This window comes from Psittacula echo, assembly GCF_963264785.1.
Source record: "Psittacula echo genome assembly, chromosome: 8".
NCBI lineage: Eukaryota > Metazoa > Chordata > Aves > Psittaciformes > Psittacidae > Psittacula > Psittacula echo.
This window is the reverse complement of record NC_137744.1, coordinates 19,225,534-19,242,341: the sequence shown is the minus strand read 5'-3', so window position 1 is coordinate 19,242,341 and position 16,808 is coordinate 19,225,534. Positions and strand designations below refer to the sequence as shown.

Sequence of the window (16,808 nt, the reverse complement as noted above, 5' to 3'; positions counted from 1 at the left end):
ATGTTTCCCTCCCCTCTTCAAGTTTTGTTTACAAATATACTTATTCAAAATAGAAATGCACTTTCCCAGCTTTAGTTTGATTTATTGGTATGTTTGCTACAGAGAGTTTCATGTTAACACCCCCAAAACCAGATGCTTTTCAAAACTGAGGATATAAGGTAAAAAATGCTTATGCTTTCATGGTGTATAATTCTAAAAATCTACACCTGGATGTTAGGGGGACTGGAACTAGATGATCTTAAGGTCCTTTCCAACCCTAACTATTCTATGATTCTATGTTATAATAACTGGGTACTTGTAAAAAAAAAGATGTTTTATATATTTCAAGAAATAAAAATGCAACAAAGCTACAAGACAGTTTATTGTTATACAAGAACTATAATTTTACCTCAGGTAAGCTTAAAAATGGGAAAAAGGTAAATCATACCCATAACTTTTTGTACCACCCTTAAGAACTGAAATAGTTTTCATCCAGTTAATATAGCAAACTGTATCATACGCTTCACAATCCTAAGTAGCATTTTTTTCACTTCCACTTCAAAATGCATTAGTTTTCAAAGGGAGAGAAACAGAATTTCTAACGAACAATAAAAATCAGTCAACAATACAACCAAGACATCTTACCTTACAGACACAATAAACCTGAAACAAATCAGACTTTTCAATGCAGATATGAACACAGACTCATGCATTCGCATACATTGTAAGTTAGTAGGCAACATTCTGCTACTTTCAGCCATAATAATAAATCCACTCTAATCCAATCTGGAAATTATGTCAGAATGTGACTGAAAACTACATCTGCAAAGGTCTCTGACGTGGCATTTGAGATTTTGATAGAGCTATCCCATAACATGAAAAATGACACACCAACAAGATACTCCTTACCTCTCATCCCATTTCTATCCCAATATAGGTCCTGCCCATGATCATGACCTTGCTTATGCAGACCCTGGCACCTTTGGCTAGATAATCACATAAGATATACAGCACTGAATAGCCAAGGTATACGTATTGTTCATTTACCTGGAGGGCAAGAATGAATACTACTGTTGTACTTCATTAGTTTCTTTCAAATACTTTAAGATGCTTTTACCTCAGCCATTAAGATCTTAAACATCACCTTATCAAAAGATAGATTTGAAAATATAGAGCAATTTGAGTGTCCAACACCCATTATTATTAACAAATTAACTACCATACCACATGTAAGCCAAAATGTCCTCTTAACTTCATGTTGGATCTTCCAGTACAACTCCAATAATGGCACACTCCCAAATAAGGTGGAAGCTTTGGTATATCATAAAATTAAACAAAATATTCAGATTTATTCTTATAAGAAGCTATTCCAGTTCTACCAGAAAATGAGCTGTTGTTTTGTATTTAATTGTAATCAGTTTATATCTTAATTTTTTAAACTGTTATTTAATACAAAATAACAGTTAAAGAGTTCATGACAGTATCTAGTTAGAAGAAGAGGATTTTTTTTCTCCTCATGAATTCCTTCTCCCCATAAAGCATGTCTTAGTCCTGGAAGACATCTTTTCATCAGTATTTCCAATTACTCCAATACTCTAAAAGATCAAAGGAAAGAATGTGCCAAATTCCATTCACCTGTTTGAAGCACTGTCTTTGGGTCAATTATTTATCTGAAACACACGTGCACTAGTGTCTGCGTAAGATCAGAATTTGTCCCCAGTTGTTGCTTTTTCATGGAAGAGGAAGAGAGAAAGGAAGAATCCACCCATCAGTGATTTAATACAAATGCAGGAAAAGTATTTTTGTGGGGGAAAGTTTATGACTGAAGTCTTTCAGATTCATATTTGTGTCAGTGTGTCCGCATGCCAGAAACTTGTTTGTTTTGCTACTGATGCACACAGATAAAAGGGAGGTTTTTGTACAGCCTAGACAATAAAAAAGAGGAAATTCTTTTGATGAAAGGTCTTAGATTCAAATTTCATGTCAGACTCTGGTGATCATATCAAGAACAAAGTCAAACAACATCACAGCCCAGAAAGAAACAGACAGCGTAAGCAGAGGGCAGTTCATCCACCTGACAAACATGGACATCTTCTCTTGGCAAGTAAAGGATGAAAACTGTACTGAGAAAACAGACTGAAATTCCCCACATAATTCTTAGTTGCCATTCAGTGACAGGAAATCAAACCTCCTATCTTTAGTATCATGGTTCAGTTTTTACTGGAAGTTATTTGGCTTTAATGAATACCTTCTATGGAAGCAAAAACCATACAAAATACAAAATAATAAAACCTACTTAAAAGACTGCAGAAAGTCAGCAGAATACCTGATAACACAGTTACTTAATATCCATCTGTATGAATATAAGTAACTTAACTTTATTTACATGCGTATTTATGAAATAAGCATAGGCTCACAATTTAGAAGAAATAGAGAAATGTGGTTTTCATGACATTTTCAGTGGCAAGATTTAAGAGAAATCCATGTAACAGAAAAAAAAAGTATTTTAGTAGAGTGGAAGACAATGTAGGAATGAGTTATATTGAAACAGTGAAAGAAAAAGAACTGCATTTCAAAACTGTACTTATCATTCTACATCCTAACCTCCAAGTTATCAAGAGTCACTTACTAGTACAGTGAGAACAAAATACATTCTCAGAAGGGAAGACAGACCTTTCCAAATCTCTAATTAATGTGGTCAAGTGAAAATCTTAGTGTTTGGCTATCTTTCTTAGCAGATATATTGGGTACTAAGATAGAATATAACTGTAGTTATGTACCTATGTAATATATACTGCCTATAAACTCCGCTAAATGAATGTGATAAATGTCTATATACACCCTCATGCTCTTTCTTTATATACACATGGACACAAAATACATACATACACAAGATAGTGCTTATAAATATGTGTATCTTGCTCTCTTTTAGCACTAAACACTGTAGAAACATTCACACACGCACATAAACATAGTGAGAAATGCAACTCCTGAAATTCCTGCTTAGACCAGATTTCTTTGAAAAAAACTTAGACAAAAGAAATGTACTGGTAAGCAGCATGAGGTTTCAAAAGCAGCATACTTCTATAGATAGATTACTGGTAAGCTTTACAGTATTTTGTGTGGTGAAGTTATGTTAATAATCATAGCTCCTAATCAACCTAATAAATATCGATATCTGTATAGCTTTAGTATTGTGCATGCATTAAGCAAACAGATTAGAGGTGTGTTTAAAAATAGTGCTTCTCCAGAAGGTATACAAATATAATCTTCAAACAAAATTTATTTTAGAAATAAGACATAAAAGGAACAGTGCTCCATAATTCAATATGAAAGGAAAGTATATATATTAAAAATATTTGTTAAAAAGATTTTACAAATAATACTTAAGACCAGGGATTACCATAAAATCTGTTTTATGGTAAAATGGGAAATCACTGATAATGAGTAACAAAAAACCCCGCAGCATTACAGTTTACATTAAAAAAATAATTCTATTTACATCACAAACCAGCTCTGTTCCTGACAGCACCTACTGCCCTTCAGCTGTCCTCCACTCCAATTCAGAAGGATTTAAAGCTTCCAAAGTCCAATATATTCTCTGGTATGATAGGCAGCTTTCATTCAAACTGCAGATTGTGTGCCACTGCTTTTCCTTGGAGTGACTCACTTGATATCAGGGCACATCTGAGATCAAGTGGCACTGAGCTTTGGTAGACTCACATCCGCATGAAATCCAGGTATCAACAGTATGACACAGGATGCAGAAGAGCAAACCCGAGTCGTCTTTGGCTGCTGGCACTGTAGGGCTAAAAGCAGCGATGTGATTAATTTACTCTGCAAAAGTGGCAACAAATAAAGAACTATTCTTTTTGCTGAGCCACACATAGCACTGTAACTAACCAAAACCAGGCGCTAGGACTTGACTGGCAGACACAGACCTGTCTTGACAGGGCTGGCAACGTGCACTGGATATAAGGAAGAATCTCTTCAGAAGTTTACTGAGATGATAGAGAGCAATAATAATTGCAGTCTAAAGCACAATAAAAAAAAAAAAAAAAAAAAAAAAAAAAAACAAACTTAGAAAATATGACTGATATTCTAAAGAAAATATCATGAGTTGCCAATTTCAAAAGCACCATTTGGTCAACTCAGTGATGTTTGCTCTTAATTTACTCGACTTGTATGCAGAGAACAGGATTTCTGTAGGTGAAAACATCCGAGAAACAGAGTTGGTTTTGACACATGTACACCTAGCTTTGACTCAGGATGTTAATATTCATTTAAAAAACCCAAAACTGAATCTGGAATGTTTCTGACTGGTCTCCATTTCACCATCACATCATTGAAAAGTGTAGAAATTACATTCAGCACACATACATATTTGGTCACTATGCATTAGCTTTCATGACACTTTCATGAACGCATTTAACCATCAGAAAGAAATGAGCTCTCTGAACAAGACTTATGCCAGCTTATGAAACAGTTACTTTCTTTAAAGTGATACTTACATGTACAGAAAAAAAAACAAATGACCCAAACAGAGGAAAAACATGAAACTGAAGCACTTAAGAGGTCACTGGCCTTTCCCTCAGTGCATTTGGAGGGTTATTGTATTTGGCTGTGCTCACTCAGGAAAGAACTAAAAGAGATTTTCAATTTGGACCAATAAACTGCTTGGTTTACCTTTTATTTCATGCATGTACCTTTTTTTTAAACTTTCAAATTCTGTTAGAATTATTGATTGACAGACTAGAATGATTTGACCAGTGAAATACTAGGGAAAATGTAGATCTTTTGTTAAAAACAAAACAAGCAGGAATCTCACAAAAAATATTTTGCTCTGGAAGCACATAACTGGCACATTTAAATGAAAAGATATTTATAAAAGGTTCTCTTCATACGCGGTATAAGAATGTAGGCACTTCTAGAGGGCATGCTATCCTAACACCAGAATAACCTGCTATAGTATAATTATGCCTTTTCACTACCAGAGTAAAAACTGAGGGCAAATGGATGTCCACTTGAGATGACTAAGTTACATGCTTAAGGTTAGATTAGATTAACCTAGTTCAGTATCTCAACTCAGTATCCTTTGATCCGAAAAAAAAATAGAAAGGAAAAAGAGTAAAGTCAATATAAGCATCGAAATTATTTGGTGCTTTTGTTATTCAAACATTAATTTTATGTACACGAGTCTTCTCACTGAGGAAATCCAACCTAATTATCAAAAAAAACAGAAATCCAAAGATTCAAATATCATAGAAAAAAAGAGAAACTGAAGGTCTGTGAAATCTTACTGTCTCCCTGAGAAGCAACTCTTCTAGGCTAAGGGGTTATTATACTTAACCAATACCTTTGAATGCTTCCCATCACCCACTTAAGCTAACAACTTCAACAGCAACAGGTAGGACCAATCTTTGTTACACTAAAAACTTCTTGGATAAATTCTTGCTATGTTAGGAATTAACTTTCAAGTCAAAGCAACTGGCTGAATTGTGGCATTGAGTCAATAAATATCATTACTGTATGTCTAACCACTGAAAGTGTTGGGGTTTTAGTTTGAAACATAAATGCTGCAAGGATATGATAAATAACAACAGCAAAACTGTCTTACAGATACATAAACTTCCTCCAAAGAAAATTATTTCATTATCAGAAATGAAAAATCTTCTGTAACAGTCACAGCTATAATTATGCAATACAATATGCTGAATTACAATACGTACTTCATTATTAACAGGATTTATTTTACAGATCAAATAGCCAAATACACATTTTTAAAAGAGCCAGATAGCAAATGTGGAGCAAACTATAGGCAACAGTCATGGTAGACATTCTGCAGTCCAAGAACTGAGGCAACGTGATTATTAAGTACAAGCCTATAAATATCTTTACATCAAACATATAGTAATGTGTAATAATTCCATGTTGTAGTCTAATTCATGAATTATTAATAACTTTTTCTTTAAAAGAAAGTTATATATACTGTATACATCCCAGTTAAAAGCAGTGTCTGTATTTCATTTTATACTAGCAAACTAATATTACATGTCTTCATATAAGTGCAGAAAACAGGGTTCTTTATACTCCTTTGCTTCCTAAGAAATTTCACATTGCATATGAAATTCTAATATAATAGATGATACACATTAAGCATTACTCCCTAAAATGTGAGGCAATATACAAGAACCTGCAACCAACCTGCAAACAAAGCTACAAGACTCAGATTTTTTTTTTTTTTAGATGAGCCGTGCTAAGTAACAAATTATCATGTAGAAAATTTGAACTTTTAAAAAGTTAACTACATAGAGAAATAATTGGCGGGCGGGGGGGACCAACATTAGGCCATTTTCTCCCCCATGTGCTGGCTAACAGTGAAAAAATGACATATGCTATTTCCTATTTTATCACACTGAAAACCAAGTCACTGGCCTCAGGACTTTCTTGTTTCAAATAAAAGTACTTCAAAAGGTAAAACGTATGGCAGTTTTACACAGACATTAGCCAGACTTCAGCAAGCAAATAAGACTTTATTTTTAAAAGTTAAGTGAATACTTTCCAGTTATTTAAAAGGTGATCATTTATTTATTACAAAATGTTGTGGATAAGAAAGCAGGAAGTACTCATTTTTTTACTACTACTACTGTGCCTATAAAATGAGAAAGCAGTGATTTGATCAACTCTATTTATGATTCATAGCAGCAATATCATCATTAAAAATATTATGGTATAGGTATAAATAACACTTAATTCTTAACATGGATAATGCTGCTATAAGTGACAACAATTTGGTTTCATTTAAAATGCAGGGAGTATAAAGAACTTTACATTCTCTTTTTAATGTACGAATAAAATTTATTGCTCCCTTTAATATATTTATAGAAACAAAGTTCCTAATTGCTTCAACTAAAATAAATAAAGAAAAAAGAAAACTGGGACAAGAGGATGATTACAAGCAAAATAGATTTACCATAATCACCAACTGTGCAGAAGGATGGGTCACATTACTTTTTTCTTAGCAAAACTACATTATAGAACACTATAGCACAATGTACTAAAATCTGTCTTTGCTTTTTAAAAAATTCTTGCCCTTGATACCTTTCAGTAGGGCAGCTTGAACAGTTCATCGTCACTTCCAAACCCCTCTGGAGATCAGACGATAAATTTCTTCGGCAATCAGAGACAGGACAAAGGGCTTTCTCGTGCTATTTCCTTGTTTTCATGTTTGCTGGCTTAACATCATTGTGTACACGTACGACTTCAGTATATAACATCAGATGCGATGGCGTTCAGAGCTGGCAAACAGAGAAACAGCATGAGAAAAGCCCTTTCCTGCATAATTTTCCCCACATATCGTAAAGTTTGTCTCCAAATTTCTACTCTGTCAATCATGGATTTGAGAAGTACTGAGCTACTGCGGTTCTAACCAACCTTTTTTGATGTGTGTTGTGGTTTTAGGTTTCTATACACAAGCAAAGATCTGCACATACCTATACACCCATAGCAAAAATGCTGAAAAAGAAACTGCTTCTAGGTATGGTTTTTTTCTGCTTTGTCAGCTTGAAACCCCAAGTGCTGTCGCAAGATTACAGCTATTCAAAGACTATCATACCACCTAGAACATGTTCTACAGAGGTTAGCAGACTTCATTCAAGAGCATTGGTCATAAAAGCATAAAATATTTTGATTTGAAGAGTTATTTTGCATCCTTGATCTCTATTTATCAGAGTTAGAGTCATTAAAAAAAAAAAAAAAAATCCCATAAATTAATCCATTCCAATCACTTATTTCACAGGAAAGAAAACACCATCAATACCACCATCACCAAGATGCTAGCCACTCCTTGGTCAGGAAATTGCTATCAACTGCAGATTATTGAGTGCAATGTATGCTGGCAGAAAACAGGAGAAGAAAGAAATGTGAAAATTAGGCTGTATCTAAATCAGGCACCATTGCTGGCAATGGTTTATAGTTCTAGATCATTTAAAAAAACCCATAAAATTGGATCATGAGGGTAAGAGTAAACTTTTCAGTTATCCCGCTGAAAAATGAAGGCAAAATGCAGTTAATGTTTAAGAAAATCTATGCTGCTACTACTCTAAAGCAAGCTGCTATTGAAGAGAGAGTTGTGTATCATTCTAGCTTGCATAAAAATCATATTAATGCTGGAACTTCATCTTCCAACTTCGGTATAAACTCAGTCAGCAAGCTCTCACTTGGGGCCAGGGGCGGGGGAGAGCCTTTGATTTCTCTGAATTAGTTTTTACTTGAGTGTCGTATTCAAAATACTTTACTTTTTTCCTCATACAAACATTTTTCTTTACATCCCATTTGCACCGTTTTTGTCTTCTACTATGAGGCAAGGGGGCACATTCTAGATATGTCCATGCTTTTCCAGAGAAAGACGTGTTAAAAGAACAATTCTAAAGTTTTTCTTCAAAGTATTCCACAGAGGAAAAGCATTTTTTGACCAGCTTTATTTCAGTAGTACTGCACAATTCAGAAGCTGCTCAGTAACCTCCATGCTGCAGACTTTCACTTACCCTTGAGTTAGAAATGCTCCAGATGGGAATGACAGGTTTTTTCCTGAAATGTGTACACATGGCAGTGTATCAGAGCTACCAGAATATTAAGAGGAAATAACAAAACTATTTAGAATCATAGTGATCAATTTTGAAATGGCTTATACCAACAGCTATTTAACTGATATTTAGAAGATACTGGTCTTTGAGTACAATTGTATCTGCCAATGCAAAGTTATCAATGTTATTTCTAAGCCCTTTTACACACCAGAAGCATCAGCACTGACTACTGATGAACACTATACTAGGTTAAACTCACTAGTCTCATGTTATTAAATGAAACAATAAATCCTGCAGCTACAGATTTACATAACAGGTGACTTTTTAGAGCTATTAGTTTCAGGAACAGTGTAATATTCTCTCAATTCACATCCTAAGCACACTGTTCTCATAGTGAGTGGGAAGCTATAATGACTCTTCACTACATTTCAAATCAGAAAATGAAATATACCATGACTGTAAGCAGGTCTAAGCAGTTACTAACAGAATCAGAATTGTGACTGTAGGGGCCCAAAATATAATGTATTTTAAATGAAGTCTACTTCCCATTCAGATTTCTACAGAATATAATGTCCCTCTCCAACCAGTTTCTAACAAGTGCAGCAGGGATCACTGTGTCACCTGAAACTTCTGTTCATAAGTATGGATATGTTCTCAAATGATAGAATCCTGGCAACTAAAATTAACTGATGAAGATTTGCATTAGTAAATAAAACCAGCGTGCATGCTTCTTCACTCCCTCAACAACTTCCCAAACTTGGTACAGTGTGCTTGCAGTGAAGCTAAATTAACATACAGACCAGAGCTCCCTGTGAAGCATGGAGAACCACCAAGAAGTACGTAAAGGTAAATTCAGACCATGGCTGTACTTCCCAGCTCTGTCAGCAGAAGAGGTGATGCCTTCATGAACACTCACACTTCTTCAATAACACAAATTCAGAATAAAACTTGCTCTTCAGTTGTAAATGACAACACAAAGGTCACAAGTCTCTCCCTGAGCGACTGGCTGTTTATTTTCAGATTTCAACTGTTCCTATAGTATGCATTATACTACTCTGAAATGAAAAGAATGTCTGAAATAGCATTAATGAAAAGAAAGGGACAAGAAGGCAGCAAACGCATGGGAAGTTCTAATGAACATTTGTGGCAGGAGTTTCTTTGAACCAGACTGCCCCAGATCATACTATACATGGTTTGAATTGACAGACTGATCCCTAGACAGGTATTTGAATTGTCTGAACACTGTTTCAAGTACTTGAGCAAAGAATATATATTTTAAAATTGTGTTATAAATTACACAAAAACTAGACTGGGAAAACCTCTCCTTTCTATTCATCATTCCAATGCAAATGTAAAAAGAATTAGAAGATTTGTGTTGGGATGGAATACTTCATATAGTCTGCTGTCATTGAGGTAAATGTCAAAAGCAATGGAGCTCTTCCAAAGCTTGCAGACAGATAAACTTTAAAGGTCTCTCTCCTTTTCCCCCTTCTCACATACATAGGGGACATTACATTAGGACTACACTTTTCCCTCTTCAGCTTCCTGTAGTTCATGGTTCAATGTGTCCCCAGCTGTTTCAGGAGCCTCCGATTCCTTCTCCATTAAAATTTCAGCTGTTGTACTGCTGTATTTATTTTCCCACATGACCACTAAAGAGATATTTTGGGGGGTTTAGTAGAAAAACCTTTCCATCTTGTCTTGCACGCTTTTTGAGTACAACTGTTGTAATGACTTTCTGTCATTTTATAGATCACTTAGACAAATTTAGCAGTAAAGCAAAGACATAATTTCCTTTCTTTAAAGACCTGAATCGATACCATTCAGACATACACAAAATTTAGAGCTTCAAAAGAAAACATATTTTTAGCTCTAACTCAATATTACTTCAAATATCTGAGTAGAAAGCCTTGCATGGACAAAACTAAGAACAGTTAAGATGAGCTACCTCTTAATAGCAGCATGCAGTAGAAACAGAAGAGTTGTCTTCACAGTGAATGTAATCTTTTTTAGCCTCCTTCAGAAAGCTTTTGTTTTGTAAAGGGAGGCATTACAGTAATTCTTAGTGGTAAGGTAAAATATTTTTACTCACATTAGGCCTGTTACTTTCATTGTTCAAACTAGCACACCTCCCTTGTCAGCTGCCCTCCCTATCTTCCAATTCTCCAGCCTGGCCTTCAGTTTCCTGATAATTCAGAGCCCACACAACACAAATGCATCATTAAGCACAAACACCCTGTTAGTCTCTGAGGCTGGAGGGCAGTGGGACAGCAAAACAGCTGAACCATTGTGGCAGAAGTTCATTTTTGTTTGCTTTGTCTTTTTACAGGCTAACAGTGACAACTCACCCTGAGTTACCGTTTACAGCCCCACCTGAGAAAACTGTAGACACTACCATACACAAAACCAGGTTAGAAGGAAGACTGACTTACAAGGTCCATCGAGGTTTAAGAAATACTGTACTTGGTTTTACTTATGAAATATAATTCTGCCTTTGTGATCATGGTCCAACACAAAAGATTTAAATCTAATAGATTTCTTGCCCAATTTATGTAAATAAATTCATTAACGAAACTGCTTTGATTTAAATAAGGAATAAGAAGGTGAATTCATGTGTTCACAGGTTAATGTTGTTTTCAGATTTGTGTAAAAAGCCCTTGACAGTGTGCAGCTATACTTTCTCCAACAATGTGATCACTTCCATACAGAAAAATACATGTAGAAGAAGGACAGGCTATAGATTTAACAAAATCAATAGGATCATAGAATCATAGTAACATTAATCTCTTTTTGATATATTCAGTGCATCACATTAACATAATTTCAGGTACAGCTATATGAAGATAAGCTAGTATCAGGCAATGCGTATCTAAAGAGAAAAAAAAACCACAACTCTATTCAGCTCTTCCAGATAGGAAGCCCCTGTCATTGACTTTTAAGGTACAAATAAAAGAAAATGCTCTTTTCCCCAACCAACTTCTGCAGAAGAGAATTGCTTCCATTCTACTTTAAAAGCCCCTTTGGATGGAAGAACTATGTTAGTGAAAACCTAGAGACTTACGAGCTTGCTTTGTTTGCAGCATTACAGCTTGACAGTGTATTTGAGCAGACAATGGAAGAACCTTTTTGGCTCAGAGGAACTACACCAGAACTCAATTGAAAAAATCACTTAGATGAGACCTACAGAAACACTGAGGAGCACTGCTGTAGCACTAGCCTCCTCAGAGTTATGAGAGTACAAACACATGAACAAATTGGCAAGAAGCTCTTGTAATGTGTAATTTAAATTAACACCTTCAAATACCTTTAATAGAAAATACTCAAATCTCAAAAAGCTTCATTTTTCAGTGCTGCCATGTCTGAGAAATAAGAAATTCTCTCACCCCCTCCCCTTCAATTTTTCTGTTAATGCACCTCAGAAAAAGATGGAAGTTTTCTAAAGCATAGTGATATAGAATATAGCACAGATTTGGGTTGGTAAGGAAAACAGATAAAACAACCCAACCTGCAATTTTCAAAGGTATGACGGCTACTTTGAATGAGCAGCTTTTTTGAGGCACATATTGCTATCACTTACTACACCATTATCACATTTTTTTGTCATGGCAATAAAACAAAGCCCACACAAGAAAGAATCAAAACCTAGCTAAAGCAAAAAGTCTAACCGGCTCAGTCATGCTGAGGATTTGCTCCCAGGCAATAGTATTAAAATATATTATCAATAATATATTAAATCTCCTGACATTTTTCTTTCATGATTAATTCCTTGACCAATTAAAGCTTAACTAGAAAATTATTTCACTGAAAACTTTGTGATATGTGAAGAAAGAAGGAAACACAAACAGCAAAGCTTTATTATTAATATTGTCCAGAATAAGGACAGTCATTAAATTCCATTTCCAATGACTTAAAGCCTTTCTGTAGTGTCTAGAAGACTAAAATGTACTTTGGTTCTCAATTTATTTTTAATTTTAAGATGAGGATTCTTTAGACATTTCCTTTGCTGGATGCACTGGATTTCTGAGAAGCTACTATCTGGCTTATCAGGCAGAGCGGCATAGAAGTCAAAGCAATTATATTGATGCTTCTCATTTTCCCCTTACTTTGCCTGCCGACTGTGTTACTCCACCAGATTTAAATAGTCCAGTATGTTTCTAGTCTGAAAATCTCAGAGGAAAATTCTTGCCTGCTTTTGAGAGACCTTGAAGTAAAGCTATGCTCAAATGAAGGCTGCAATTCCAGACTCCATTAATATTAAGAACCACTTATCAGATCCTGTAAGGCTTTACTGCTTTCCACCTGGCCTAGATTACCTCAACTCTTCAGCACAAAATACTACAGAGGACAGCACCATAACCCCTCTGTGCCTTGCAGGGCTGCACGAGGTACTGCAGTGACGCAGGCAGTGCCATGCTGCCATCTGCAGTTAGTAATACCCACCGATGGCATAATTCTCTGCTCGGTGTCCCTATAGCCAACAGACATTTCATTTCCTCTCTTAACACTGATGAATCTTAAATTGTTTACTTTTCAGTGCCTCAATCTAACATGCACTTCCAGACTTCTAATCCTTGCAGAAAAGGTTATTTTGCAGTGCTTAGATCTAGAGTTACAGGAATGGCAAAGTAAGAAGGGAAGGAGAAAGAGAGCACCTTAAAACTTCCATTACCTGTCTGGTGTGTATGGGTCCTGGGGTCTTGAAGCCTCCTTGACAGCTGCATTCAGAAACACTGTAAGGGTCCGAGCTGCTTGATGAGCACTTGGAAAGTGAGTCACAGCCCACCACAAAGGTGTTATCTAGAGGCAGTTCCTGAATGACATGGTGCTTCTTAGGGGGTATAGGAGTCTCAGGTTTAATTTGAAAGGTAGGCTGCGGAGAAGCAGACTTGTAGTGCTTTGCTAAATCTGGGCTATCAGGCTTAAATGTGGTTGGTGTGGTGGCCCAGTTATACTTTCCCATAGTCTGTTCTTCTAGCTCAACAGGAATGTCTAAAGTGCCATTTATGTGCTCGTGGCCAGGATCGTCAGGCTTAGATTCTTCAATAGTCACAAAGTTGAGGAGGAGACTTTTTGGAGAGCGCTTCTTCTTCTTCTTCTTTTTCTTGATCTGCCTATTCTCTTGGTTTGGGGAAACCCATTCACCACTCTGTTTGTTTTTTTGGACAACCTTGTGCCGAGGTGTCTGGCGGCACCGTACTAAAGCAGTAACAAAAATTACCAGAATAACTGTCATAGTACCTGCAATAATAGCAATGATGATCTTGACATAATCATTGGTTTGTGGGGTTATCTCCCCATCCCCAACATTCTGGCCAACTGGAGTTTCCATATTCCTGCGCACTAGCTCTTGTACGTAGGAACTGTTGGTGACTGTCTCATTGACAAATAAATGCACAAGAGCTATAGTGTAAAGAGACTCGGGCTGTCCTAGGTCATTGACTTTTATCACCAGTCTGTGCAAGCCATGATCTGATGTAATTACTTTCTCTTTCAAAGTTATATTGCCTGTTAATTGGTCAATTGTGAACAAGCCCCGTGAGTTCCCACCTATAATGCTATAGCGGAGCTCCGCATTCATTCCTGTGTCATTATCAACTGCAAAGACTTTAGTAACTACAGACCCTGGACTGGCTGATGTTGGAACCAACTCATACGAATAATTAGATGAAGGAATAACAAAAACAGGCCTGTTGTCATTTACATCAACAACATTGATGGTCACTTTGGCAGTTGAGGAACGCTGCACTCTTCCTCCATCCACAGCTTTCACCTGGAAAGTGTATGACCCCTGCTGCTCCCTATCAAAGGTAATATTAGGTCTTATTACACCAGTAAGTGGATCTATAATGAAATTATCTCTACCATTTAATATAGAGAGAGTAACCGCAGCATTCTCTCCTGAGTCAGCATCTGTAACTGTGATAAGCCCCACTGTGCCATACATGGGTAAATTTTCCGGCACATAGAAATTGTATTCATTGTGTGTGAAAGCAGGGCTGTTATCATTCTGGTCCAGGACAGACACTGTCACAGTAGCATTGGTCTGCAAGGGTGGTATCCCATTATCCTTAGCCAGCACAGTGAAGGAGTACCTGTCCTGCTTTTCTCTATCCAGCTTTCTCACTGCTGTCAGAATACCTGTACGGCGGTCAAGGTTGAAAATAGGGGGTGCATCAGAACCCAGGATATAGCTGATCTCAGCATTGCGCCCACTGTCAGCATCTGTAGCACTTATCTTGGTTAGCTGAGTACCAGGAGCATTGTTTTCAGGGATGGAAAGACCTATGATAGGCTGTGTAAAAACTGGGGCATTGTCATTCTCATCTTTTATTTTGATGAGGAGCATTGCAGACTGGTTTAAGGGAGGCTTCCCTGAATCTGAAGCCACTATTTTAATGGCATATTCCCGTGTGGCTTCATAATCTAGAAACGTAGCTGTCTCCAGAAGAAACTGATTATCAAACACGGGCTTTAGCCTAAAAGGAACATCATGATCCGTAAAACAAGTAACTTTTCCATTCAGATCAGCATCCTTGTCCATTACTGTTATCAATGCAATTTTCGTATTAAGGGGAGCCTTCTCAGACAAAAGTACTGTCCCATTCACCGGATTGATGATGTATCTCGTGTCTATTGATGGGACATTGTCGTTAATATCTGTAACATTAACAGTCACTGTTGCTCTTGACGGAGTTGAACTGCCATCACTTGCCAAAACAGTCAATTTGTGTACAGGAGATTCCTCCCTATCTAGTGGTTCCCTTATAGTGATGAGACCAGTGGTGTTATCTATGGCAAACAGCCTTTTGGCCAAACTGGAGATCTGATTGCTGAAATAGAAGTGGATTTGTGCATTTGAGCCCAGGTCTGCATCAGTGGCATGGAGCTGAGAAACAGAGGTGCCCACTGGAGCGTTTTCTGGGACACTGACTTCAATGTCATTCTCTTTGAAGACTGGGCGATTATCATTCACATCAGTCACTGTGACTTGGAGGATGGCAGTGCTAGATCTTGGAGGGCTTCCACCATCTTCAACTTTAATTTTCATCACATATGTATCCTTCTGTTCCCTATCCAGGATCTGTTGGACAATCAGTTGAGGCCACTTATCTCCTTCAGGTGTCTCAGTTATATCAAGACCAAACACGTTTTGACCCTACAAGACACAGAAAGAACATACTTTAACATGACATTATATGTAAATAGAGAAATATCTCAGTGTTCTGAAATTTTCATTGAATATATGTATTTTATATATATTGCATACAGGAATATACATGTATATTTACCTTTATTTTGCAATATCTGATTTTACTTTAAGCTTCAGGGCCTTAAGAAAGCTTCAGAGCAAACATGGGAAGAAACAGACACTTTAGAAAAAGGTGGGGAAAGGGGTGAGAGGGAGGGAGAGAGATGGAGGGCGTGGTGGTGTGTTTTGTTTTGGTTTTTTTTAATCAGTTTCTCTATTTCTACAGAAAAGCAATTAAATACCTGGACAGACGGTTCCTCCATTGTATGAGTGAGTATGGAAAGGAGGAATGAAGCCAGAGTTCAGCCACATGCAAAGCAAGATAGCATGCACACAGAGGAGGAATTAAACCAATATTCAATTTCAAGGAAAACAAGAAAGAGTTTCTGTTTGTGGAGCAACTCTGAACACCATTTGAAACTATTAGCATAAGAAACCACCACCATCACTGAAAAGGGGCTTACCACCTAATTCGGTGTTAGATGGTAAAGATGAAACTAAGTCATAAATTGATTACAAATACACTCTAAAACATCAAAGCTATTCCTTTCTTCATCATTATGCATTTTGCATTTGTAGTGAAAAATACAATCCCAGGAAGAAAATATGATCTATTTTATCTTCAAAAAATATCACAGAACTACGAGATCAATCTTTTTCCACGGGGTTTGCTGAACACCTAAGACCCCTGGAAGAAATGCTACATATATTGCACAAACAGCTTCTTTTAAAACATAGAGTTAATAGAAATAGTCTGCTAAAATAAAGATTGGAATCTAGAAGTAGATTCCTTCTTCTGCTGTCTCTTCAGACAAGCAGGGCTTAAGCATATCACAATTATTGTCTCTTCTCATATCTCTCACCCTTCAGAGGAGAAAGGGATTTAAAAGCAGTTTTCCAGCCATATCTTCCCTTCCACAGGGGCAGAGCTAGAATGCAGAACACTAAAGCTGAATGTATAGGATGAACAGAAGAAGAAGGCATCAATAAAGATG

The 16,808-nt window shown here is 36.6% G+C and overlaps 1 protein-coding gene across 1 annotated transcript in view; it reads right to left on the bottom strand.

The window, feature by feature from the left end:
* The window catches only part of PCDH11X (protocadherin 11 X-linked), a gene marked incomplete at both ends in the record, with an annotated part of 447,205 nt that overhangs the window by 406,687 nt on the left and 23,710 nt on the right, over positions 1-16,808 (bottom strand). The window contains one exon of the mRNA XM_080624421.1: positions 13,234-15,720. Within this exon, the coding sequence (XP_080480547.1) occupies positions 13,234-15,720 (2,487 nt within the window). The remainder of the gene's footprint in view (positions 1-13,233; positions 15,721-16,808) is intronic.